Below are 27,990 nucleotides of genomic sequence, written 5' to 3' on the forward strand. Positions count from 1 at the left end.
CATTAGAAATCAGGGATTAGCATAGAAAGCAATAGTAAAAACAACAGTAAATAGTGAAGGCCCTATGGGGAGACCAAACCATATACTTAGGAAGTGGAATGTGAAAGGCAGTCCCCCAGCCAAGGAAGTGGAATCAGTAGTGGGGAGGTGGAGGAACTAGGAATCCCAAAATGTAAGTACCAGGGTGCCCCCCAGCGACCAGGAGAGAAGAGGTAAGTACCTGGTTTTTCTCCAAACCCACAGGAGAACTTTGGAAAAAGACTGTGCAAGACCCAGACAAAACTGGAAGAAACCAAATGTGTATCCCGACAGCAGAGGACCTCTTAAAGAAGGGGGCCAAGTCCAGTTCGAGTTGGAGTGTCTGGCTGTGGCAGGAGCCACTACCCACCCTTCTGTGGATGCAGGACCAGGTTGACGGTGGCTGAAGAAAGTCAGCAGTGCAGCACAGGAGCAGAAGAGGAGTTCCAGAAGTGATGCAAGTAATGTCCCACATCGGTGGTCGGGATGTGGTCAATCAGTGGTGCTGGAAAAGCACCAACAAGCATTGTGAAATGAAAGAGTCGGAGAACAAGGTCCAGGGGAGTCCGAGGTGACCCTCAGCATCTGGGAGAGTCAACAAGAAGAGGAGGCAGCCGCCACAGGCAACCCACAGGGAGCAGGTACAAGAGTTGCAGTGAGGCCTATTCAGCACACCTGGAGAGGAGTCCCACGTCGCTGGAGCAGCAGGCAGGAGACTGTGCTTTGCAGTGAAGAGTGCTAGAGGACGGGGCTACACAGAGTCTGAAGATCCCTTGGACAAGCCTTGGTAGCTGCAAGAGTTACGGTGCACACGGTACTGTTCTGCAAGGACATTCAGTCTATGAAGTTGGACAGCTGGTAGAGAGGACCAAGGGGACCACTCTAGACCACCACCTGTGATGCAGGATCCATGAAGTTGCGGAGGAGAGAGGATCCACGCAGCCGGTCGCCGTTCCAGTTGGTGCCTATGGATGCAGGGCAGTGACTCCTTCACTCCAAAGGAGATTCCTTCTTACTTCTTGTGCAGGCTGAAGATGCTCTTGGATTCAAGATGGCAGAATCAAGTGGGCCACCTGGAGGAGCTCTGAGCACCACCTCTGGGGTGGCTGTGGACATGGGAGTTATCACTCCCCTTTCCATTGTCCAGTTTTGCACCAGAGCAGGGACCAGGGGTCCCTGGACTGGTGCAAACTGGTTTATGCAAGGAGGGCACCAAATGTGCCCTTCAAAGCATACCAGTTGCTTTGGGAGGCTCCCCCTCCCAAGCCATATAACATCCATTTTCAAGGGAGAGGCTGTTACCACCCTCTCCCACAGGAAATCCTTTGTTCTGCCTTCCTCTGCCTGAGCTGGTCAAGCAGCAGGAGGGCAGAAACCTGTCTGAGGGGTGGCAGCAGCGCAGGCTAGCCAGAAAACCCCAGAAGACTAGTAGGAGCAATGCTGGGGGTCCTCAGAGGAGCCCCCAGAGTACATGGAATCATACAGCCAATACTGGCAACAATATTGGGGTATGATTCTGACATGTTTGATACCAAACATGACCAGGTTCCAAGTTACTGTTATATAGCTGAACACAGGTAGTAACCAGTGTCCAATACACAGGTAGAATGGCTTCCCCGCACTTACGAAGTCCAGTGTAATGGGGCTGGAGTTCGTAGGGGCACCTTTGCTCATGCAGGGGTGCCCTCACACACAGATACCTGCACCCTGTCCTCTGGGCTACGAGGGCGTGCCATAGGGGTGACTGGTGCAATGACCTGTAGTGAAAGGGTGTAGACTGCAATGGCGGGAATGAAGACAGATTTTGCATGGGCTCCCATGGGTGGCACAATACATGCTGCAGCCCATAGGGAGCCCCTGGTGCCCCAATCCCCTGGGTACCTAAGTACCATATACTAGGGACTTATATGGGGGCACCAGTATGCCAATTGTGGGGTGTGCTAAGTCCTAAGGAACCCAATTTAGAGAGGGCGAGCACAGTCACTGGGGTCCTGGTTAGCAGGATCCCAATGAACACAGTCAAAACACTGACAGCAAGCAAAAAGTGGGGGTAACCATGCCAAAAAGAGGGTACTTTACTACACTTGGTGGCTATTACATCTGCCAGGCGCTTGGGGGAGTTGGGGGCTTTGTCCTGCAAGTTCCCTTTTTGTAATGTTTTTCAGGATAGAGTTGTCCCTGTTCCGGTTCCCTCTTTTGTCCCTAAAGTCCATTCTGCTTTTCATGTTTCGCCAAGAAATGATCCTGTCTACCTTTTATCCTGTCCCTTCCTCTGAGGAGGAGTGTAGATTGCATTTTTCAGACATCAGGCGGACTTTGTATGGTACTTAAAGGTTGTTCTGTAAAGGGGGACTCCTTGTTTGTAAATATTGATCCTGCTCGGAAAGGAGGAGAAGCCTTCTGCTGCCTCTTTGAATAGGTGGATCCGCTCGCTCTATGGTGTTGTTGGCTTATGATTTAAAGGCTGTGGTACCTCCTCCGGGGATTCAGGGCTGGTCCACTCATGGTATGGTGGCTATGGGAGCTGAATTGCAGGGGGCTTCTGTGGTGGAGATGTGTAGGGTGGCTACTTGGTCCACTCCCTCCGCCTTTGTTCATTACTATCTGATTGCTGAGTTGGAATGTTAGGTTGCTGTTTTGGGTCACAGAGTGTTGTCCTTTATGAAGAAATAGAGGTGTTTCTGTGTCTTTCCTGAACTATTTATGAAATGATTTGTTTGTTGCAACTCAGTACCTGTTTCTTCTTTACTTGTAATCTAATTGTTTAATAAGGAAGGCGAGGGAGGGATGAGAGGGACGGGAGGTAATGCATCCATTATTTACCGTTAATGGCATTACTCCTAGTTCTACTCCATCGCCTTCCTTACAGTTCCTTCCCGCCCTCCCGGTACACGACAATTGAGTTTCTGTTTGTCTTGTTTCTGTACAGGAGGACGGGGTTGGTGCAGGGAGAGTTTTTAAGTTGGGAAAGGAGGGGTCTAGGTGAGGCAAAGGGGCCTCATTGGTTAATAAGGAAGGTGGTGGAGTACGACTAGGAGTAATGCCGTTAACAGTAAGTAATGGACGCAGTATGGATGACGTTAGTTCTGTTTTGAATGTAGGATGTGATCCAGTCGAGAGCAGTCTCCTCTATGCCGACTTCATAGAATATTTGTATTAGATTGTCATAGTCAACTGTGTCAAAGGCAGCTAAGAGGTCCAGGAGAAGTAGTGCAGCAACTCCATTGTGGTCTATTGTGTTTTTAAGATAAAGTCAGATGGTGACGAGGGCAGATTCAGTGTTCTTTTTTCTTTTTTTAAATATGTTTTATTAAGTTTTAATAAAACCGAAGGCGCAGCTGGACTCAGTCTTGCAACATCTTTCCATCGTACAGGTAAGAGCAATATTACGATGAGCATATTATCTAAATCATTTACTTCTAGTTCTACTGCTGCATCTGCTACTCATGATTCCATTGTTAGCCTCCAGTAAACATCAGCAAAAACAGCCTTCCCCAACCAGCCCCACCCACCACCCTCCATTGATTGCATCTGCATTGATCTTAAAAAACAGTGACATCCCGGGTATGCCTCCAGGTTGCAAACAGCGTTCAGACCCCAGTTGCCAGTTCCAATATCCAAGAGTATTCCTGATGCAGGGGGAGTCAGCTAACCATAGGCCCAATGGGGGAAAATCGGTTGGTAATGTGATTCTCTCAGCAGGCCCATCAAGGCAATGCAGCATCTTCTGCGGTGGCTGCCTGAAGGACAGCCACCAGGGTCTTCCATGCATGCACCACCTCTAGTGTACCAATCCCTCTCTTCGCCTCCTTCAGCAATACTTCTCTCTCTGTTGCTCCCCATTTTGCGAACTCGTTACGCCACTTCAGTAGTTGGGGTCCCCCCCCTCTGATTTCCAGTTTGGGTTATTTTGCACTTCGCCAATAAGAATGCTATATCCTGGAACTTACTGGTAACTTCAGTTTTCGAAGTGTGCGGGAACCAGCTTAGCAGGCCATGCCCCGGTGTGCATGGGATTGTCCTATCTAGGACAGTGGGCAGTAGTTCTGTGATCCCCTTCAAGTATTGATGGATCCAAGGGCAGCTCCATAACATATGTATTAGCCCTGCCCCATTCTCCCACTCTCTGGGACACCCTGCCTCTGCAACCTGAAAGTATCTCTGAATACGTTTGGGGGTTATGTGTGCTCGCTGCAGCACATAAAAATTAATCAACATGAAGCAGGCATTGCGAGACACACAGGCATCCTATTGAATATGGCTTCCCAGGCTTCCTATAATAACGGGGTTCTCAAATCCTCCTCCCAGGTAGTCTTCAGTTTTTCAAGCGGGCAGTGCCGTTCTCCCATGGGCCCTATGCAAGCAGAAAACCACTTTGACAGTACCTGAGGAAAGGGCTATATAGGGATAGCTACCTAGGGCCGGGGGCTCAACAGTACCATTTCCCTAGTGCCGACTTATAGTTGAGGTAACCACTCTGTACAAGAGGAAATGCCCTTTTGGGGCATCAAATTCCACCTTCAAGTCCTTGAATGGGAGTAACTCCCCCTCCTTTAAAAGGTCTCCCAGGGTAGAAGCCCCCGCCCAGTCCGTTAGGCCTCTCCAATCCCCTCCATGTGGGGCTTTCAGCATGGTTATTGGTAAGTCTGGTGAATATTGGACTTTGGTATGTACCCTCATTAGGCACCTAGCCCAGCATTTATCAATCACCCTGAATTCCTCAATGTCTGTTGTGGAGATGCAATCACCCTGAATTCCTCAGTGTCTGTTGTGGAGATGTGCCTAGCTCTCAACAAGGTTTGCCGTAATTCAGTTATCCCAGGTACAAATGGGCCTAATTCCCACTCTGGTCTTTGCCTGCCTGCCAACCACTGGAGCTGGGCTGCCAGGTAGTACCTCACAAAAGCCGGTGCTGCCAAACCCCCCTCCGGTCGCTGTAGGGTGGCCAGTGCTACCCACCTACAGTCTGAGCCCCAGATAAATGATACAATTGTCGAGTCCAGATCTCTAAAGGGCGCCCTAGGTATCCATAATGGTAGTACCCCAGAGAAATATAAGAGGCAGTGCAATAATTTTCAACAGTGCTATTCTGCCTATAACTGACAGCAGGAGGTTTTTCCAAAGGTCTATACTAGATTTCAGGGCACGCAGCGCACTGCCTACATTCCCGTCAAGGGGATCTACGTGATCGTGGTAGACCTTAACCCCCAGTTACCCCAGGTAGGAAATACACCTTGCGGCCCATTGCAGGGGGGCCCGAACATCTGGTGGTGATAGCTCCACGGTTATTGGGAACACCAGAATTTCTGCCAGTTCACTTTAAGTCCCGACAGCCGCCCAAACGCATCCACCATGGCCCTAGCTTCATGTAGCGCCCCCCCAGTATTCTGCAGGAATAACAGCTGGTTATTCAGCATAAAAGGCTATCCTGTGCCAATGCTTCTCCATCCTCAGACCCCGGTAGTGAGTTCCAAGGCAAGCCTGGGCCGCCAGTGGTTCCAAAGCAAAGAGCGGGGGGAACAAAGGACACCCCTCTTGTGTCCCTCTTTCCACCCTATAACTGTGTGAGATCATCCTACTCGTGCTGTTGGGCCCGTGTAGAGTAATTTGGTCCAGGCCAGGAAACCGTCCCCCAGGCGCATGTGTGACATTACCTCATATAGGTACTCCCACTCTAGGCTATCAAATGCCTTTTATATGTCAACAGCCATAACAACTGCCTCATCATGGTCAGGGGCCCCATACTCTAAGATTGAGAAAAGGCGCCTAATATTGATAGCTTCGTTACGCCCCTGGATTAACCCAGACTGATCCGGGTGTATAAGCCGAGGCATGTGGGGAGCAGTCGTGTAGCCAGTATTTTACTGAGAATTTTATAATTGACGTTCAGCATCGAAAGAGACTCGGTAGGCCCTGTAGTCGCTGGGGGGTTTGCCGGGTTTTAATAGTGGGTGGCACCACCAGGCCCTACCGAGTAGTGTCAGGTAGGTAGCCTGTTGCACGGCTTCATTATACAATGCTTCAAGTCTAGATACCAGCTGGTCTGCATAAGTCATGTACCATTCTGCAGGAAACCCATCCATCCCTGGGGTCTTCCCACATGCCATGCCCTTTATTGCCGCCTTAATCTCTTGCTAGGTGATAACCGCCCGAAGCTCCTCTGCCTCCTCAAAAGTAAGGTGTGGTAGCTCTCGAGGGTACAGATATGCCCTCACTGTGTTTGCATCATGGGTGTATGCTCTCAAGTACAGTTGCGTATAATACTGGAGGAAGCAGTCATTATTTTCTTCCTGCCTATATTCTCGTCCCCTTCTCTGTTTCTAATTCTAAAATTGGAGTCCCTCTCTTTGTGAGGTTGGCCAGCCAAGCCAGCAAAGTGCCGATCTTGTCCCTCTCTGTGTACACGCACCATGTATCCCTTATAATCAAAGCAGCAAAGTCTCTCTACCTTAGCCCCTACCGCCTCTCTCTTTTCCATCAGGGGCTGTTGCTGGTCTGGACTCTCTGGTCTCTTCCTCTCAATCTGGTGAAGTTCCTCGTCCGTAACCAGCATCTCCTTCAACAGTGTCCCCCTCACACCCATACCCTTTGCCAAACATTGGCCCCTTAGCGTTACTCTGAATGCTTCCCACTCCGCTTGCTTGTTCGAAGCTGTCCCTTCATTAGTTAAAAAAAAAAATTGGCCTATGTTATGTCTGATTTCCTCCCTAAAGGCCTGGTCTTCTGGCATTCCAGGTTTAAGCCTCTGAGTGGGTATCCTAGGTCTAGAACTGTGCCTGTTGCAGCTAAGGAGTATCTTGTTATGGTCTGAGATTGTGCGGGCTGAGTATTCTGCATTTGTTACCATGCTGTGTACATCTGGGAAACACAAAAAAGTATCAAGCCGCACATGCAAATTATATAGGCTGGAAAAATAGGAATAATCCCTTTTGTGGGGGAAGTGCCAGTCACCAAGTGTCTATTAAGCCACAGGCCCGCTGCCAACCTTAGTGCTGGAGATTCCCTCAGCGGGGATGTGATCTGTCCATCCCTATGTCCACCACACAATTAAAGTCACCCCCTACCACTATAGACTGGGTTATGTAGTGCGCCAGGGACCCTGAGAGGTTTGTAATAGAGGAGCCCTGATCCGTGTTTGGAGCAAAGATGTTGACAAGGCCCAGGTCCCTACCCTCTAACCGCTCGCTCACTGCAACATTTCTCTCCTAAGGGCATGACACATGTGCCACATACTGGAAAGGAACCCCCACTCTCACCCAAATGAGGACCCCCCTCGCAAAGGCAGAGTAAGTTGTATAATAGGTCTGTCCTCACCATCTTCGCTGTAGTGCCGCCCCTTCCTGAGATGTAATGTGGGTTTCCTGGAGAAACGTTGTGTATGGCCCCGCCTGTTCACATAAGAAAATACTTTGTATCTCTTTGAAATGGTGTGCATACCTCTGATGTTCCTAGAAATGATCTTATAGCTCGTTTGACGATCCATGCGGATTACCTATAATATGAGCGCACCCAAACCCTGTCCCCATCCCCTTTGTGTGTATCCCCAGTGCACCCGGAAGTGTTATAGCATATCATACATTGATGCAATCTTTTTAACCCCCAATAAACAAACTCCCCAACCCTCAACGAACATTCCCAAACCCCCTCCCCGAGGACAAATTGGGCAAAGCCCGCAGACCAAATCGGGTCATGCCCAACCAAAGATGTGGACAGTCCCACAAAACATGCATGTGTAAACAAACTAGGGGCTCCAGTTTGAGCCCCCAAACCAGAGCCTCAACTAGAAGCTTGGGACAGGCAAAGTCGATCCTCCTTAAGATGTATTCGCCTGGGAATTTCTGCCCCAGACAAGTGCAAGGCGGTGTCATCAGAGACCCCTAGCCTGTGTTAGCCACTTTTCTGTAGTGCGACAGGCCATTAAATGATGTCAGCTGGGGGTTCCAGGGGTGACATGAGGCAGCAGCGTGCTGGAGATGCTCGATCCATCTGAGGCTGAGTCTGATTCCAGTTCTTCTGCATGAACTTCACGCCTCACAAGTTGGGATCAAGTGTCAGAGTCTCATGTGAGCAACTGCTTCAACCGCTCGTCTCCTTTGGGTTTTGGATTCCTTCCTCCGGGGCCCCGAGGGGCGAGGTGCTCTCTACGTTCTGCTAGTTCCTGGCTGTGGGTGGTTGTCAATTCAGCACCAGAGAGTGGAAAAATAGGACTCCCTCAGCTGTCACCACTTGGAGACGTGCCAGGAACAACATGCCGTATTACACCCCTGTAGGAAGTTGGCTCTGTATATACTATCTCAAAGTAAGAGATAGTGTGCTCAGAGTCCAAGGGTTCCCCTTAGAGGTAAGATAGTGGTAAAATTAGATAATTCTAATGCTCTATTTTGTGGTAGTGTGGTCGAACAGGAGGCTTATCAGAGAGCAGTGTTAAGCATCTGTTGTACACACACACAAGCAATAAATGAGGAACACACACTCAAAGACTTAACTCCAGGCCAATAGTTTTTATATAGAAAAATATCATTTCTTTTCACTTCTTAATTTATTTTTAGAACCACAAGTTCAAGATTTGAAGTAAATACATAAAATTAAGGTACTCCACACAGGTAAGTTAAGAACTTACCTGTGGTATAGTGCAGCCTGCCTTAGGGCTGTAAGGCCTGCTAGAGGGGTGACTTACCTATGCCACTGGCAGTGTGAGGTTGGCATGGCATTCTGAGGGGAGTGCCATGTCGACTTAGTCATTTTCTCCCCTCCAGCACACACAAGCTGTGAGGCAGTGGGCATGTGCTGAGTGGGGGGTCCCAATGTTGGCATAAGACATGCTGCAGCCCTTCGAGACCTTCCCTGCTATCAGGGCACTTGGTACCAGGGGTACCATTTACAAGGGATTTATCTGAGTGCCAGGGCTGTGCCAATTGTGGAAGCAAAGGTACAGTTTAGGGAAAGAACACTGGTCCTGGAGCCTGGTAAGCAGGATCCCAGCACACTTTCAATCATAACTGGCATAGGCAAAAGGCAAAAAGTCAGGGGGTAACCATGCCAAGGAGGCATTTCCTTACAACCGCTACTTGACATTTGACGCAGCTGCTTTTTAGCTTCGTTAAAGTTAGAACGCCATTTTTGTACTTTGCTACAGAAGTCACGAAACATTTTCACTCTGCTGTTGTCTATCAGCAAGTCTCCCTTTCAACAGGCCTTAGGCAGAATATAATTCTGATCTTTGTAAAAATTGAGTTTTACCACAACCGACTGTGGTGGGGCTCCAGGCGGGGGCAGCCTGCTTGCTTTAACTAGATCCATAAATTCACTATGTGATATTTGTTTGAAAGAGTGCTGAGGCTGGGTTGGCTTACTCTTGGAGGGGATTTTTGGAAACAGGTTAGTGCTGGTGGTTTCCCTCTGTTTTAAATAGGAGTCAAATGTGTCTGCCTTGGTTGTGTAATGATTTGCCAGTTTGTCTGTCAAATCTTCAGTAATGGGATGAGTTCCTACTGTGTATTTAGGTTTTCGAAATTCATTGAGAGTTTTCTAAAATCATTATTTGCAGATATAGAATTTTGAATTCTGTCTGAATAGTACCTTTGTTTAGCTTTTTTGGTTGATGATTTGTATATTCTGTTAAGTTAGCATAGCTGAATTTTGTCTTGAATGTTGTTTGATTTGAACCAGGTTTTGTTTTCCTTAGTAGCATTAGGGTATCGAAAGCGTCCTGTAGCCACTCATAAAGTTTTTTTCAACATATTTTTTTTGTTTCTAGATCTGTATTTTCTGTTAGTTAAGTTTGTAAGTGTTCAAAATTCAGTTTGTTCCATTGTAAATAGGTGGATGTGTAAGGAGGTCTTGGGTGTGGTGCTTTATGTTGGAAAGTTACCAAATGGTGGTCTGAACATGTGACTGGTGTGATGGTTTGAACTACAACTAATTCTGGGTTTGCAAAAATGACATTTAGGATGTGTCCAGCAATGTGGCTTTTGGATGGAGCATATTGGGTTTGTCAAAAGAAATGTTTAGGTCCCCAAGAATTCATAGGTTGGAGTATAGTGTTATAAGGTTTGTAACTGGGTCAACAAATGTGTCTGGGAATGTAGAATTGCTTGATGGTGGTCTGTAAAGGAGGAGGAAGTTACAGGGGGAAGTTGGTGCAGGGTTGCATTTAATGAGGAGAGCCTCACAGCCTTGTGTGGAGATGTCATCTGTTTTGCTTAGATTTACTGCTTGATTTAAATATAACACAAAGTCCACCTCCTTTTTTTACCTATTCGGTTTTGTGTGACCCTTTGATAGCCTGGAGGAATGGCTTCATGCAACACTGGGGGAATTTCATCTCCCTACCCTGATTCAGTAATGAAGACGAACTGTCAGTGAGTAGGTCATTGATGTGGTACTTGCTTTTAGAGAGTGATCGAGCATTTATGAGTAAGCAGTTGAGGAATTGTGTTGTGGCGATGGTGTGATTTTGTTTTGTAGAGGAATTATCTGTTTATTTTGAACTTGTAGTCAGTGTGTCATTAGTGTTGATATTAACTGTTTGAGGGTCACCATATTGTTGTTATTTTATATTGTGTTCCTCGTCCAGCAGGCTTAGGAGGCATTTTGTTGGGTCTGTGTGTGTCGGTGGTGGAGATTCTTCAAGTTAGATGTATGCATGTCTTCATTGTATTATAAACATTGCTCCTCAGAACTTGCATATCTTCATTTGTATTATTACAAAGTACTATGATATAGCAACATTTCGGTCTCCTGAAAATAATTGACATAGATGACATATGAGGAAAGAGGAAAAGAAGATTCAAGTTTAATGTAAAGTAAAAGGAAAAGAATTAAGGAAGAATGAAATCTCTAATCAGACAAATACACCTCTTATACAGTTGCCATTAGGATGATGTAAATGTGGTCTGAAACTATACATAAATAGGGCCCTACTCTCAAATTGCCATGTGTAGATTTACACACGTGTAAGTCCACTCCTGCACCTAGTTGTGAATCTGTGCTGTAATCTGCGTGTAGATTTACACATAGGCGTAGCCTTCCATGTACCATTTAAGACTGAATCTGAGTATAATGTTACTACTAGCAAATTATTACTAGTACTAATAAAATATTTCCATGTAAAATATAAATTAGTTACTTTCACTCTAGAACTAATCAAATGATATTCCAAAATAATGCTTCACAATTAACATTTATTAGAAATTACAGCATATGCATTTATTTTATAAATATTATTTTTTAAATAAAACCGAATAAAATCACCCTCAATAGCATTTTGTTTAATCACCATTTGGTAAATGTAGTTAAAAGTTGTGTTTAAGTAATATAAAATATTTGTAATATCGTTTAAATATTTAATGTTTTTAAAATAAGTGTTAGTTTTGTAAAATAATGAGTTATTTTGTATATTTAAGACATTACTGGTGTGTGTGTATATATATATATATATATATGTATGTATGTGTGTGTATATATATATATATATATACACATATATATACACATACATACTGGAAGATGCAGGATCACAAGAAAACAACAGCCAGCCAGGGCAAAAATCTGGAACCCAAAGGATACAATGAGTCACCAGAAAATGTAATATCCAAGAAAGAAGTGACTCAAACAGATGAGCTCACTAAAGAACAAAAATATATTTCTACTACAACGTTTCAGCTTCCGCCTTCCTCAGGTAGTACAAGATTGTTTGCTCAGTGGCTGCACAGCTGACACTGGTGGATTTACAAAAAGCATCATGAGTGAAGATTCCAATTGGAATGTGGAATCAATGCTGTCCTGAGAACTCTTCAGATATGCAGAAATCAAGTGGTATTGTCAGTGATGTTCAGTCCATCTTCTTTCTTGGATGGATATATATATATATATATATATATATATATATATATATATATATATATATATATATATATATATATATAAATCTTTCATTTCTTATGGGGTGTTAATATAGAAGTCACCGTCTCCCATTATTGTCAGTAGATGTGTGTTACAGTACCCTGTGAATTGTCATATGTGGTGCTAAGCGTAATTCAGGTCTAGAATGGAGTACATTCATTACAGTTTTATGACCTTTACAGCTGTAGTAACTATGGAAGTGTTGTTTGTGAATAGCAATGGTCTTACTGTTTTGCCTCTCCCTAAACCCCTCCATACCATTCCACTCCTTAAATTTCCTTAAATCCCCTTCATTGAGTAGTAAGTAAGCCTCAGTTTCCAGCCACTCTTCCAGGTCCCCCACATTTACTACAAAAACATGTGTACCGGAAAGGTTGGTGAGGCATAGATTTCTACACACATGTATGCTATTGGCATTATGTGGTACGCGAGAAATACTATTTTATTTCTTCTTTATGTACTACAAAAAGAAGTTTGTGAATGGGCCCCAGAATTTCTCAACACCTACAGATGTATTAAGTATATCTGCACCCACAATATTTAATAGGTTATAAATGGTGCACTTAGTATAGTGAGTAACTTGATCTTACTTTACATATACATAAAAAGTTACCTTCTCCTTTATCCATACAGATTGCTTTCATTTTTTAATGTTTTATCACTCTATTAATAGTTTAATTACAATTTTTGATGTGCCAAGATGACTGTCAAGCACCAAGTGCTTTTTGCCCAAAATATTGTACCTGATTGTAAATCAACTGAAAAGATAGAAAGCACATTCTTCCAGGATTCAATACATATTCAGGATGCTACAGCTCTAGAAAAACCTGCCTTTGATGTATATACTCTTCCAGCAGGAGCTATTCTTCTTTATCTCAGTTCCTCTACACATTCATGTGGGTTTGAATTGTAAATTACTTTTTTTGTTTGTATTATTTTATAGAGAAGCTGGCAGAAAAAGTTTCGCAGAACTCTCAAGTTCGTCTTGAACATGTGTCTCAAACACCTTCAAGTTACATTGAAACGTAAGAATGTCCTACTTCTTACAGTCTCTTCTTTTTGTGTAATAAATCAGAAAAAATTATTTCTCACCTACAGAGACTTCAGCCACCTAGTAGCAAATTTGAAGCCATTCCTTTAACTCAAGGTGAGCCTTAAATGTATGTCTTTGGGATTGTGATCGGGAACTGAATACAGACCAAGTGAGATACATTTTGTTTATTTAGTGATTTTGGTAAACCATAAACATAAGATTTGAGCAACTAATCAGATGCACACCAAAACAAAAAAATAAGAAATGATGAATATATAATATGCATACACACCATATTTTTTTGCAACATTTATAGAGTGTTAATGCCAACATAGCAGTTAACCTGTTAATGTAAATCATATAAATGTGTTAGGAAAATTTAATGTTGAATGGATTTAGATCCTTCTGTGTAGGGGATCCCACTGCCAAAAGTTAAACATTTAAATGAATGTTTGAAGGAGAATGAAGCCCGCATAAAAAATTCCAGTTTACATTTTTTTCTATGCTAAATTCTCACACTGTATTTTATCAAAACATAATTCTATGTCAGGACCGGAGGCGAGGATTAGGCTTTATCTTTCTTCGATTTATTTTAACAGCAGCGTAAACCAAGCATTTAACCACTCATTAAACTACATTTCCCATGAGACATTGGGAAAAGCAACAACGAAGAAAGATCAGCCAGCAATATCCAATCAGCAGTCGTCAGGAGCCTGAAGAGCCCAAGTCAACGTCCTCTCTTCCTCTATCTTCAATGCTCACGCAGTGAGATAAGTACCACTCGTCGTTTTTGCTTGACTTTTCTGTGCATTTTTTTTGTTCTGTGCTGACGTGTATTTGCTGCCTTAGGTTACCTTTCCCCATCTCATGGCCCTAGGAATGTTTCCCGTCTCCTTCGCAGCAACACATAGGGGCTCCGAGCGCGGTGCGGTCTTCCGACCACCAGAGGGCTCCACGCATTCCTCACATTTCTGGCATACTGCGCTACGCGCATCAGAACCCTGAGGCTGGTGCGTGTCAGTTTCAAGTGCAGTGAGATGGCCGCAGTCTGCTACTGCTGGGAGGGTTTTTCTTTCCCCACTCTTGGTGGAAGCGGCCAATTACTACAGTTGGAGCTGGCCTGGAGCCTGACACCTGACGTGGGTAAGGCCGCTCATGTTACAAGGGACGTGACCCAGGCACGATAACACTCAACGTTATCCTACCTTTCCTCACAAAACAAAGGGAGTAATAGCGTCCTGCCTTTTTTTTTTTTTCCAAGTACCCTGGCACATTCTTATATAGGGCTTGACCTGATACCTACCTGCCCTCAGTGGTCAGTGCGTGCTGCGTTCAACTCCTAACCCATTTTTTACCACAGTTTGCCTATATGGCTGGGAAACGCCATTTTGAAGACCCCTCTGGGGACTATGTGGAGGCTAACAATTTCTGCCAAATAATGGATACCTCCATACATAAAGTCATCACCCAACTAATGGCCCCCCTGGAGAAGAAACTAGACTTGATGGCATCCCAATGCCCTTTACCCCTTCCAAGCAAAGACCAGGCCGGACCCTCAGGCCTTTCACCTCCGGGGCAGACCAAAAGTCTGGATCTTAAGCGAAAGTGTGCAGGGAAGGACGGCGTTGACCTAGAGGCCTTTGCACGCCTCATAAAAGGTTGTAGGGAGACCCCCCAATCGCCTGACCCCCTGTCTGACCCATCCAAACCCGATGATTCTCCACTCTCCTCTGACACAGACATGGAACCAGACAGACCTGGGTGCCCCATAGGCCCCCCCCAATTCCTCACAAAAGGTCCAGGAAGCAGACAGCACTCCTCCTGAAGACTCTAACATGGTAGATCCCGAAGATCTGATTCATCCGCATTCGACCAAATGGGTCCCAGCATCTGAAGTGGCCTCCTGCGTGGCGGGCGCCTTCGCAAACCGCTAGACAAGGAAGTCAGAAACAGTCTTAAGACGGAATGTCCTCGCCCTTCTCTCGAGGATAAAGTGGCATCCACCCCCGAGACTGATACCCATATGGCAACCTTCCTAGCAAAATTCATGAAGGACCCCAAGAAGGGGAACGACCGTTTCTGGCAAGCCTGCCAGGACAGGCTCTTGGATATAGTAGGGCTTCTCACAAAGGTCCTCGACATGGCAGAAGACGATAAGTCCTTGGGCGCCCTCATCTTCCCGGAAGGGCCATCAGGATGGGCTCAACAGGCAATTATCTTCCTGGGCAACGCCAATTGCACACACTCAACAGAGAGACGCAGGTCCTTACTCATCAAGGTAGTCCCCAAATTGGGGGAATTGGCGACGTCAGAGGTGGGCCCAGTGGCTCAAGGCGTTGGAGAGCCTTTTATCCTGGAACCCGACAGATTTGTCAATACCTTCACGTCCCTGGATAGGGCGCAAACATCCATGAAGAACATTTTCACCCCCGGGTTTTTGCCTTGGCCAATCGAGGACGGGGGCTGTCTGCCTCAGAACGCCTCTATGAGACGAGGACAGTGGCAAGACGCATCCTGCTTTGGTTCCTTCTACCCGACCCGACGATACCCTAGGCACCCAGATCTAGAGGCACCGGCAGAGGCAATAACATGTTCAAACCCCAAAGTGAGTGCACCTCCTACTATGGGATGGGGGGCAGATTGGAGAAATTCTCACACAATTGGGAAAACCTTCCCTCAGATGCCTGGGTTCGGCAGACAGTGAAAGGGTTTCATATAGAGTTCTACGGCTCCCCGGTGCAGACAAGGAGACCCCGACCTCTACTGGTCTCCACAGCCCAAATGGACCTGATAGCCCTTTTCTCCAATATTTTAAAGATTTTGGTGTCTATCGTTCCAGTCCCTCCCCATCCCTCATGATTCGTCAGCAACACTTTTCTGGTGGGAAGAGGGTCTGGAGTCACCACCAAATTATCAGTTTGAAAGAATTCAACGAATGGGTGGTATTCTGGCACCTCAAAATTAAGGGCATCCGTCTCCTGTGAGACCTCCTGGAGGGGAACAACTGGCTGGTGCGCCTCGTCCTAAAGGATGCTTACGTAACAGTGCCCGTTTTTTCCCCACATCGTCCATTCCTCCAATTTCAGTGGAGAGCAGATGTTCGAATTTACTTCCCTGCTGTTCGGCCTTTCCTCCGCTCCTTGGTGTTCCACCAAGCTCTTAAGACCCATGGTAGAATTCCTCAGGTCCAGGGGTATCAGACTCATCATCTACCTCAACAACATTCTCCTTATGAATCAATGCCCACACTGACTCTCCACACATCTCCAGTTCTCCATTCATCTCCTGGAGTCTCCAGGTTTTTTTATCAACAAGATGAAATCAGCTCTGACTCCTGTCCAGTCCCTCCAGTTTCTGGGCTTTGTAGTGGACTCAGTAAGGGCTACAGTCCGCCTCCCTTCTCGCAAGCTATCCAAGATACGTCACAAACTCAGGTCAAGGAAACTATCTCCCTTCGCCATGTGGCTCGCAATGTGGGCCTCCTATCATTCTCCATCAAGGCGATCTTTCCGGGCCCCCTCCACTATCGAGCTCAGCAACGGATGAATATTTTCTACCTAAGGACTCGCAAGTGATTCCCTCTCGGACAAAGCCAGGGAGGGAATTCCATGGTGGATCACACACATGGAGGCATGCAACGGATGTGGCATCTTCTGCTCTGACGTATTTGGTCATAGAATCTGATGCCAGTGCATCCGGTTGGTGAGCGCGATGTGGGGAGTTTACCACATGTGGAGTGTGTTCTTCTGAAGAACATTCCCTCCAACTCAACTGCCTATAACTTTTGGCGGGCTCTCTAGCAGTATGCTGTTGGACGAGAGACAAGCCTCAGTGCTGCGTCTTTCTAAAGATGGACAATGTGGCAGCAGTCCGTTACATCAACCAACAGGGAGGCACCCGCTCGAAGGCTCTTTCCAACCTAGCGAAATCCTTCTGGGAGTATTGCCTCGACAGTCGAATCTTGGTGGTGGCAGAACATCTACCGGGAACTTCCAATTAGGTGGTGGATTGACACTTGTGTCATTGGAACAATACAAGCCTCTGGAAAATCCACAAGGAGGTCTTTAGAGCGATCAAGGACTAACAGGGTCCTCTCTCCATAGACCTCTTTGCCTCCAGATTGGACCATCAACTTGACAGGTATTGCATTCTGTTCTTACGGGACATGGGGCTGGAATTAGAAGGAGCTCAGGCACTCTTGGCACAATTTGGTAGATTAGCAGGGCTACGGGTGAACTGGCAGAAATCCCATCTATACCCGCTCTCTGCGAATGGTGGCCTTCCAAGGAACTGGGACATATATCTTCTGGGAACCCCGATCATGTCCTACCTGGGAGTCGAGGTTTACCACACTAGGGCTGATATACTAGAAGGCAACATAGGGAGCGCCATAAGAGCACTGAAGTCCAATCTAGGATTCTGGAAAACTCTTCCATTATCAGTAACTGGGAGAATAGCACTTATTAAGATGGTGACGCTACCAAGACTCTTATACTATTTTGCGGTCTTACCGCTGTGGATCCCTGTCGCGCTTTTCAGGGAGCTGGACTCCTTGGTAATAGCGTTCATATGGGGGGCCAGGAGGTGCTGGGTGGCACTTGCCACTCTGAAAAGACCACGAGCGGAGGGGGGCCTGACGGTCCCGAACTTCGAATCGTATTACCTGGTGGCCCACTTGCAGTGGCTAACCTGGTGGATGGCAACGCGCAGAATCCGAACGGACGAAGAGGCCACCGCGGTTCCACCCCTCTCTGGACTGACTGGCCTTCTCTTTTAGTTCACTGGGGAAGACCCATTGGATACCCTGGAGGTCCGGGTCCTTTGCTGATGTTGGAAATGATGCCTCCAGAAGACTGGCACGAGTACGCCTTACACACCTGAGATCCAAATGACATGGCTCAAATGGATACCACATGCAGGCGATTGGGGGGGGGCATTGGCGGCTTGGGAAGAGGCAGGGGCCACGCGGATTGGGGACCTGTACAGTGATGGGAACCTACTGCCATTCGAGGACTTCCAACAGGAGTATGATTTCCCACAGGGCCACTTCCTACTGTACCTAGTGGTCACCCACGCCATCCACACCCATTGGCAGATGGGAGGCGCAGAACCCAGACCTTACGAGACGAGCAGCTATATATTTACCTCGGATGGCACATGCAAGGCCATAACCGCCTTATATGGGTCAATCTGTAAGGGAGTAATGCGCCCCCTGAACGGCCTGCGAGAAAAGTGGGAAGCGGACTTGGGATCCCAATACTGGAAAAATCCTGGGAGCAGATACTGGAGAAGGCACCAAAGGTGTAGAGAAATGCACTTTTATGTACTACACAAAGCATATCTTATTTCGAGACGGCTCAGCGACCACTTCCGGGTGACAGACGCGCAGTGTACCTACAGTGGGGAAGAAGCAGTAGACTTTATCGACATGATGTGGGCCTGTCCACACTTAGCCGATTACTAGAGAGCAGTGACGTCATATGTAGGGGAGATCATAGATGGCGAAATTTCTTGTACACCAGGCCACTGTCTCCTACATTGGTTCCCCCATGCCCACAAGAACAAAGCCACTAGTAAGCTACATGACCTTGCATACACCCTGGCTAAAAGAGAGATAACAAAGAACTGGAAGGGACCGCTAGGCCCCAACCTCCTTTGCTGGAAGAGGGAAATCGAGCGCTCAGCAGAAAACAAACGTTTAATGCTGAAACGAGAACTCCAGCAGGGCAGGGGCTCCCCAGAAATAAAGAGCATTTGGGAACTGTTGGTTGCAACCTTGAAAGATGAAACTAGGACATCCCTTACTGAATCTAATGAGCCCGCAACATTACTCACCGCTTGAGAAGGCACTGCTCCTACAACAGGGAGAACAGGTAGACCATTGGACAAGTTGCCCACAAGCTTTAAATTACCAGAACCCTAAACAGCGCAGCGGCACACCCCATGCAATTGCACATCTAGAATTGAACAGACTATTGTTCGGGGGTTGGAGGGAGGGAAAGGGGGAGTCAGAACGGCACTATTCTACATACCATGCTTATTAAGTGAAAAGAGGAAGCTTTACCTTAGCCCTAACAACATGTGAAGACACATTAGAACTTGGCTTAAACAGATGGCAGGGAATCTGAAATACCTACAGACAGAAGCACCATACATATTACCAGGCCACGTAATGTGGGGTGGACGAAACGCGCCTACTTGCTAGGTGCTAATGATTCTATTCTATAAAGTAGCCGCAATTATTAATGGTTGCTGAAAACTAACAATTGATATGGTAACAACTATGTAATTGTAGAAATATACCAAGCTTCAGAGGAGAAATGTATTAGTACCAAAATTTCAATAACATTTGTTTACAAAAACACAACAGATATTGTAGCTGGGAGGCCAGACCCCGGGGTGATCTGGACTGATGCGTTCCTCCAAGATTGGTCCCAGAATCAAGGATATGCATTCCCTCCCTTCGCCATGATGACTGCGTCATCCCACCTCCGGAGGCAGAAGGCGGACCTAGTGCTGATCACTCTGATCTGGAAGTCTCAAGCTTGGTTTCTAGTTCTGATGGAACTTTCTTGAGATTTTCCAATATGTTTACCCCTTCTCCCGGATCTCCTGCTCGATCCTTTGGGTTATCCCCATCCCTTGATAGGGAAGGGTTGTCTCAGTCTTATGGTGTGGAGGTTTAAAAGTCCTGGGAGTTTTGCAGGAGGCTGCCTTTCTCTTTGTCAAAGCCTGGTCAGAGGGCACTAACAGAAGATAAAATTACGCATGGAACCGCTGGTTGGGTTGGTGCCTTCAACGACACCTGGATCCCATAGGGGCAGGAGTTGTCAATAAAATTAACTTCTTAGCATCTCTAGCATCTGAAGGGATGGCATATAGGTCGGTTGTACCTTCCGCTCATCCATTTCCGTGGGTCAACACCCGATTGAAGGGCTCATCACAGGGCAACATCCTATGGTGTGCAAACTGTTGAGAGACGTTAGACTATCCTTTCCTCCCCAGCCTTGCTGCTCTTCCCTCTGGGATGTGAATAAGGTTCTTGCTCTGTTCCGCGTTTGGCCTTCTAATAAATACCTTTCCAGGAAACAAATGTCGGCTAAGCTGACAACCCTCATATCCTGTCGCAGAGTTTTGGATGTCTGGGCATTGGATTTAACAGGTAGAGTATTTACTCCTGAAGGCGTGATTTTCCATTTCCACAGGCGTACAAAATATAAACTCTTGGACAATCTCAAATCCTCATTTCTCATCGGCTCCACGACTGTGCATAGTCAGAGCGAGGAAGGCTTATGAAGCCATGCCAAGTGATCTCTGACCACATGGAGAAGATCAACTTCTTATAGCCCTGACGAAACCCCATAAAGCGGTTTCCTCCCCTACGATTGCCAGAGGGGTTAAATGGGCCATGAGTGAGGCAGGAATAGACCTTTCTATATGTTACGCCCATTCAGCGAGAATCATCTAGCATCTAAAGCTTTCTCCTTGTGAGCTCATTTGGAAGAAATTCTTAATGCAGCCGACTGGCCTTCAGAGTCCACGTTCAAGACATTCTATTTTAGACCTGTTCAAACCGTGGACTCGCTGGTGGTCGCTCAGCTTTAAACTAGCCTAATCCTCACCTCCGGTCCTGACATAGAATGAATAATTTCCCAGCTATCATAACATAAAATTTCAATTCTATTAAGGACACAGAGGTTAGGATTAGCCCACCCTTTAGATCAGGGATCCCGTCCGACCTATCAGGTGGGTAATTTAATTGGCTTTTACATCCTGTACAAAAGTGCTAATGATGAAGGTTTTTAATGTCTTTTACATACATGCATGTTTTTCTGCAGACGCTGATACTGTTTTGGAAACCTTGACCAGGCTCATTTGCAATGTTTGGTTATAGTTTTCATTAAAGATAGCTTGTGTTAACCAATGATATGTTGTTTTAGGAACAGATACCTCGAAACGAGTGAGGAAAACCATACTGTTGTAGGTCGCAGGAAGAAAGAACGTTGACTCGGGGCTCTTCAGTCTCCTGACGACTGCTGATTGGATATTGCTGGTTGATTCTTCTTCGTTGTTGCTTTTCCCAATGTCTCATGGGAATTGTAGTTAAATGAGTGGTTAAATACTTGTTTAACATAGCTATTAAAATAAAGTGAAGAAAGATAACACCTAATCCTCGCCTCCATGTCCTTAATAGAATTTAAACTTTTCGTTACGATAGCTAGGTAATTGTTCATTCAACTTCAGAATGCTGGAGTGGTTTTATCCTAAGATAACTTGGAAGCATCATAGAAATTATACATTTCTAACAGATCTATGACTGTTAGCAAAAGGCTAGTGATAAATGGAATGTTAAGTTTTTCACATAAAATACTTGCAATGTTCTCTAGTCATCAGGAGGAAATTCGAGCAGCAAGTTCCTGAACAAATGGTTTATTTAAACGTAATTCCAGCAATGGAGGTGTTTACCATTAATTGAAAAATTATGCAAGCTTTGGCTGGCCCTCATGGATGGTAAGTACTCAAATTTAAGGGAATAACAGCAAATGGATGAAAAAAACAACTTACCCCAATAAACAAGCAGCTTGCACATTGAACCTCATTCTAGCAAAAAACATGTATTCCCAGTCATCATAAACATGCTATAAAACACAATTATTGGACTTTAAAGACTCCACTAACTTTAGAAAGGTAGCCAACACAACTTATGGGTTGTATTTTGGAAAATATTGTACCACACAAGGTACTTTCTGTAGGAAAGTAGGATCTTTCTGGCATGGTTGCTCCCAGTATTTGTCTGGTGTCAGTGTGTTTTGACTGCAGTACACTAGGATCCAGCTAAACAGGACCCCAATGTCAGTGTTCTCTTCCCTAAATATGGTTGGTAAGTACTCCTTACACCCCACAGTTGGCATACTGGTCTACCCCTGTAAGTCCCTAGTATAGGTTACTTGGGTACCCAGGGCATTGGTACACCAGGGGTCCCCCATGGGCTGAACCATGTATATTGCTTTTGTGGGAGCCTATGCAAACTGTGTCTACAGGCCTGCTATTGCATTGTGTGTGAAATGGTGCATGCCCCTTTCACCCTAGATATAAGGTTTACCTTATATCAAGGTCACTTCACTCTGACGCTGTCACCCCTAAGGTAGGCCCTTCAGCCCAAGGGCAGGGTCCATGGTCTGAGTGTGGGGGTACCCCTACATGAGCAGAGGTACTCCTACAAAGCCCAGACCCCTTTGCTGGGTTTCTAAGTGCAGGGAAGCCATTTTAAGGTATGTAATGGACACTGGTCATCAAGAGTTGTCCAACTACATAATGGCTTCACCGAACCTAGTCATGTTTGGTATCAAACATGTTAGAATCATGCAACTACACCAATTCCAGTGTGAGTTCCATGATAACATGTACTCAGGGGTGTTCCTTATAGGATCACCCATGTCTGTTAGTGCAGCCTTGCTGGGTCTATGTGCAAGCCAATGCTGCCAACTCCAGACACTGTTCTGCCTTCCTGCTGCTGAGCCTAACTCCGGCAGGGTAAGGCAGAACAAAGGATTTCCTGCAGAGGGGAGGTGTTACCACCTCTTCCTTAGAAATAGCTGTCTCTGCTCTGGGGTGGGGGTGCTCCAGAGTGCCACTAGACTGCTTTGAAGGGCACATTTGGTGCCCTCCTTGCATAAACCGGTATACTCCAGTGCAGGTCCCCCCAGCTCCTGCTCTAGCATAAAGCCACACAAAGGACATGGGAGTGTTCACCCGCCTGTCCAGCTTCTCCCATAGGGAGGTGCCCAGAGCTCTGCCAGGTGGCCACTTGATTGTGCCATCTTGGAAATAAGATGAGCAGAGCCCCCTGGGAGTGTCTAACTGGTAAGTCCAGCAGAGTAGTGTCATTGATCTCTTCCTCCGATAGGTGGGTCACTGCAGAAGCTGTCCAACTCCCTTCCGGGGGGTGGGACCCTAGATTTGTCTGCAATATTCTTCTTCAAGACACTTTCGCGACCTGGACATTGGATTCTGCTGCTGGACTTGACTGGAAAACAAGACAAGACTGCAGCTGGTAGGAAGGCTCCTACTGTAACTTTGTCCCCGGGTATAGTAAGAACTGTGCAGCTTCCACGGCTGTGCATCCTCCAGAGTCACAATGACTCTGCCTGCACTTAGGACAGCAAGAAGGAATCTCCCTTGGAGTGAAGGAGTCACTTCCCTGCTTCCGCAGGCACCTTAGTGTTGACTTCTGCTTTGTGGATCCTGCTGTCCCACAGACTCTTCAAGGCTCTGCAACACATGTGGTGGTTTTGTGGCTCTCCAGAGGTCTGACCTATCTTCTTTGCAACTGGTAAGATTGTGGTCCCTCGTTAGAGCTACTTGGACAAAACCCCTGTGCACCACGTCTGTTTGTCGTTGCCAAGGCTTGTTGTCTCTTCAGTCCAAAGACCTCTTAGCTCCAAGAAACCCCAGCCTTAAGCATCACACAGTTTTCAAGACCGACGCCCTCCCTGCAATTTCTGCAACGTGGGCATCCATCTTCTTTGTGCTGCTGAAGCCCTCCTTGCGACTCCCTGTACCTGCTGCTACAGGGTCCTCATGGTGTCTCCATCGATTCCTGCTGGCTTTTCTCCTTACTGAAGGCTGGCCCGGACTTACCTGTAAAGGTTAAGTTCCTTGGACCCTGCTGGTCCCAACTCCTGCAGCTCTTCTTGCATCACTTCTTTTGCATTTGCCAAGGCTTGTTGGTGGTCCTGCTGGCAAATGACCCCTCTGCAATTCAACAACTGGCATGGAACAGCTCATGGACGACTCCTGGGATCCCTCTGCATTGCCTGGACTTCATAGCTGCATCTTCAAGATCTCTGTCGTACAGTCAAGTATCCACGAGAAGTGTGGGCATTGCCCTCCTGCACCCCCGGGTGACTCCTGGTGGCTTGGACTCTGTTCCCTCTCTCTACAGGTACTCCTTGTCTGGAATCCATGCCTGGGTTCCATCAACCTAGTCCACGGGTCACTGTAGCAGCTGGACAGCGGAGGCCCCCGTTGACTTCAATGGGAGGTCCTGACACGACTTCACCCCTATACACCTGGGCTCCCTGGTGTAGGTACTCCACTTCTCTGGGTATCCACAGGTGGGGGCACTCTCTAACCTTCCTTGTCCCAACAGGTTTCCTCAGGGTCCTCTGGGAAGGGTCCTTAAACACGAAAACTCTAACTGCAACTTCTCCATGTTATCCTATGGGCATCTCTGCACATGGACACCTGGAGAAACCTCTGGTGTTTTAGTACTTCTCCAGTCCCGAAGATCCTTGGGTGTCAGTCTTGGTTAGTTGTGGCATTCTCATTCCATTTGTTAGTATATGGTTTGGTCCCCCCACAGGGGACAGTGTTATTTTATGCTTTTATTTACCTGTTTCTAAGTATATTTTTATGTGTCTATATCTCCAGTTAGGAGATATACCAATGTTAGTTTAGCGCCTGTGATTTTATAAATAATACATTATTTTTCTAACACTTGTGTGATTAGTTTCTTGTGTGACTTTTGTGGTATGTGCAATTGCTTTACACCCTCTCAGATAAGCCTTAGCTGCTTTCCACAGCTACTGTATCAGAGCTTTGGTTATTTGGAACTACTAACACTATCACTAAGGCTTGCCTGGACTCATTACAAGTTGCCTCACCTATAGGTGTACACCATATACTGAGCCAGCCTTCTACACTTTCTTTGAAAGTTACTGTTTTGGAATATAAGCAGGTAGGCTTTTGACAGGGCTGTTGAACAAAATATGTTTTTGCTGAAATATGGACTCAGATTTTCCCAAATACGTTTCCTTTGTGTGCTCCTACATATGCAAAACCATGGAACTACTTAGAAACTGCTAAACCTGTACAGAACCTATACTATGTAATAGCAGATAACTGACTATGCTGTGCCAAATTAATTGTATTTAAATTATTCAGTTTATTGAATTGACGTAACTAAGCTAAAATGATTTTGCTGGCATGGCTTGACTGTACCTTTTATATCCCTTTCTGAATTAGGAGGAAAAAACTGATGTTTACATCCACTTACTGTACCACCTTTTCCATAGATGCTTTTATAAAAGGCATTCCACCACCAACAGTTCAATGGCAGTTGTTCATTCATTCATAAATTAGCTGTTGCTGAAAATAAGACATTTTGTTAGGCAGTTGTTTTGCTTAGCTTCAAACTAAGAGGGAAGGGGGGTAAAGAATGCAAAGTTGCATCCCCCATGTTATGATCCCTTTTCTGGTGAGAAAAGCGAAAACATGTTTAATGTAGAGAACAAGCTGTGTGTGGAAAAATACCCACTGATGTGACCGCATTTGAAGCTAAGCTAAGCACAAAATGGAGTCAGTGGTCAAGATGGAATCAGTGGTTAAATACAGATAGCATTACAACAGTACAAGTCAATAAAACAGTTTTTGACCAACAGTGCAGAAGCCTTGTCATTATGCACATCAAATATGCCCCAGTCCTCCTCTCTCTTGCAGTCTTACCTGTGCTACTCCATTTGTACTCATGTCTACCCCTAATGATTCGCTTTATCTCTGTAGGGATTGCAGAACACTTAGGCCCTCATTCTGACCCTGGCGGTCTTTGACCGCCAGGGCGGAGGACCGCGGGAGCACCGCCGACAAGCCGGCGGTGCTTCAATGGGGATTCCGACCGCGGCGGTAAAGCCGCGGTCGGACCGGCACCACTGGCGGGGTCCCGCCAGTGTACCGCGGCCCCATTGAATCCTCCGCGGCGGCGCAGCTTGCTGCACCGCCGCGGGGATTCTGACCCCCCCTACCGCCATCCAGATCCCGGCGGTCGGACCGCCGAGATCCGGATGGCGGTAGGGGGGGTCGCGGGGCCCCTGGGGGCCCCTGCAGTGCCCATGCCACTGGCATGGGCATTGCAGGGGCCCCCGTAAGAGGGCCCCTACATGTATTTCACTGTCTGCTGCGCAGACAGTGAAATACGCGACGGGTGCAACTGCACCCGTCGCACAGCTTCCACTCCGCCGGCTCGATTCCGAGCCGGCTTCATCGTGGAAGCCTCTTTCCCGCTGGGCTGGCTGGCGGTCTGAACGAGACCGCCCGCCAGCCCAGCGGGAAAGTCAGAATTACCGCCGCGGTCTTTCGACCGCGGAACGGTAACCTGACGGCGGGACTTTGGCGGGCGGCCTCCGCCGCCCGCCAAGGTCAGAATGAGGGCCTTAATGTCACACTAAAAAACATTCTGACTTGCTATGAATATTAGGTATGCTGAAACAGATGTGACATGCAAGCATTTAGTCAAAGTTGAATCTTGCTATATCGCTTTGTTTATTTATTTTGGAGTTTTGCGACCTTCAGTTACTTCAGAGCGTAGGTTACAGAGACATTTTGTAAGAAAAGAGCTAGCAAGGGGAGGCAAGGCCTCTTCTCAGGTTGAGCTACCTATATTCATATGACAGTTACATTAGAATTAAATCCCTAGCAATGTGGATTTCAAGAGTTTCCTCAAGTGTACATTATTATGTTTGTCTCTCAAAGTGAGGCTGAGTGTATTCCCAGTCTCAGGCCTTGGACACTTTGGGATCTTCCTCAGGTTTCATCCATTTGAACAACTGTTGGTCAATCACGATAACAGCTGTTGAGTGAAGTTTATTAGATGGGCCGTTACGTGCAACTAGTTTCTGCAGGAGATTGGGACCTTCTTCCCCCACCTCCCCCCCCAAGAAGACTTTGTAGGTGACGCAGAGAACCATGAACCAGATCATGGGATATCCTCTCAGCAAATACTTAGAAATCTTTGATGACTGAGGAACTTAATTCAGTTATTATTGCTTAGCAGTCTTCCAATCAAATTTTCTGTAGCCCATTGGCATGCTTAAGAAATACTGAAGAGGAGACGCACGCAAAAATGCTCCCATTCAGAATTGAGAAGGTGGCTTAAAGACATTTTGTAACGATGAAACTTAGAGCATGAACTCAGACACTGATCTTTAAAGACACATTAATGTCAAGCATGTGTGTCAGGAGAAATGTGTTTTGAGGGGAAAACCTTAATGCGGGTATCAGCATTGTATGTGAATTTTAAAACCAGAGCACAACCATTAGTTGATATCCCTGCATCTAAAATGTATTTAAATATTGATGAACAAAGTTATTTCAGCAACTCTGAAGGGCAGAGATTCCCGACTTCTGTATATTCCATGATACAGACTGGTTCCAGAAAAACTTATGTTATATCTCTTTGGCGCAGACAGGTGGCATCAACTCTGCTGCAACATCAGACATGAAATTGTGATGCCATCATCAGGGTCATAAAGCTTTGTGAGCTGCCAAAAGCAGTTCCACTTTCTCCACACTTATCAATGCTGTCTGGAAACTTGCTGTCTTGTGAGAGATTTCTCACAGTTTAAATTTTCTTTGGTTCTAATAGGGTCATTTCCCCTCCAAAAGATTGGGCTTAAGTCCTGTAGTTGTTATGATGGTCATATGTCCATCACGGGCCTGTGCCACTATCCAAGACATGACACCCCTTACCAAGTCTTGAAAGAAGAAGCACTGTCATGAGAAAAGCCATACCACTTCTGCTCCTCATAGGTTTACAAGTACTAGTAAGTCTCCTGGCCCCAACCACACCAGAGTTGGTGGAGATTTTACCAGCACCGTCCCTGGTAGCCCTGGATCTGACATAGGCAACTCTTCCTCCATTTTTGTGTTTTCCACCCCAACTGACATTGGTACCTTCCTGTCCAGATTACCTGACTCCAGGAGTGGATCCATCTGGATTCATGCAAACCATGATGGAGACCCACAAAGGCATTGACTTCAGTGCTGTCAGTTGGCTCGCCACCTCAAGTGAATTTGAATCTGGCATCACAAACAACACTTTTGAGTGGCGCCCTCTCCTACAAGCCTCATCAGGCACCTTCCTAGTTGTAAAGAGAGCCAGATCCAGAAGAGAAGCCATACGCTTACTGGAGCAAAGACAGACTGATGAGCATTCCTTCAAGGCATAGATAAATTTGGAAGATCAGCAAAGTGATGAT

General features: G+C 46.3%; 1 protein-coding gene across 3 annotated transcripts in view; it reads left to right on the top strand.

The window, feature by feature from the left end:
• NAP1L4 (nucleosome assembly protein 1 like 4) overlaps positions 1-27,990 on the top strand; it is a 597,513-nt gene that overhangs the window by 69,141 nt on the left and 500,382 nt on the right. For all 3 annotated transcript variants that reach the window (XR_011201382.1, XM_069223015.1, XM_069223016.1), the window contains exon 4: positions 12,866-12,947. Coding sequence is in view for 2 of the 3 variants with exons in the window: in XM_069223015.1 (XP_069079116.1) it covers positions 12,866-12,947 (82 nt within the window). In the remaining variant the exon portion in view is untranslated. The remainder of the gene's footprint in view (positions 1-12,865; positions 12,948-27,990) is intronic.

This window comes from Pleurodeles waltl, chromosome 3_1 (assembly GCF_031143425.1).
Source record: "Pleurodeles waltl isolate 20211129_DDA chromosome 3_1, aPleWal1.hap1.20221129, whole genome shotgun sequence".
In the NCBI taxonomy this organism is placed as follows: Eukaryota; Metazoa; Chordata; class Amphibia; order Caudata; family Salamandridae; genus Pleurodeles; species Pleurodeles waltl.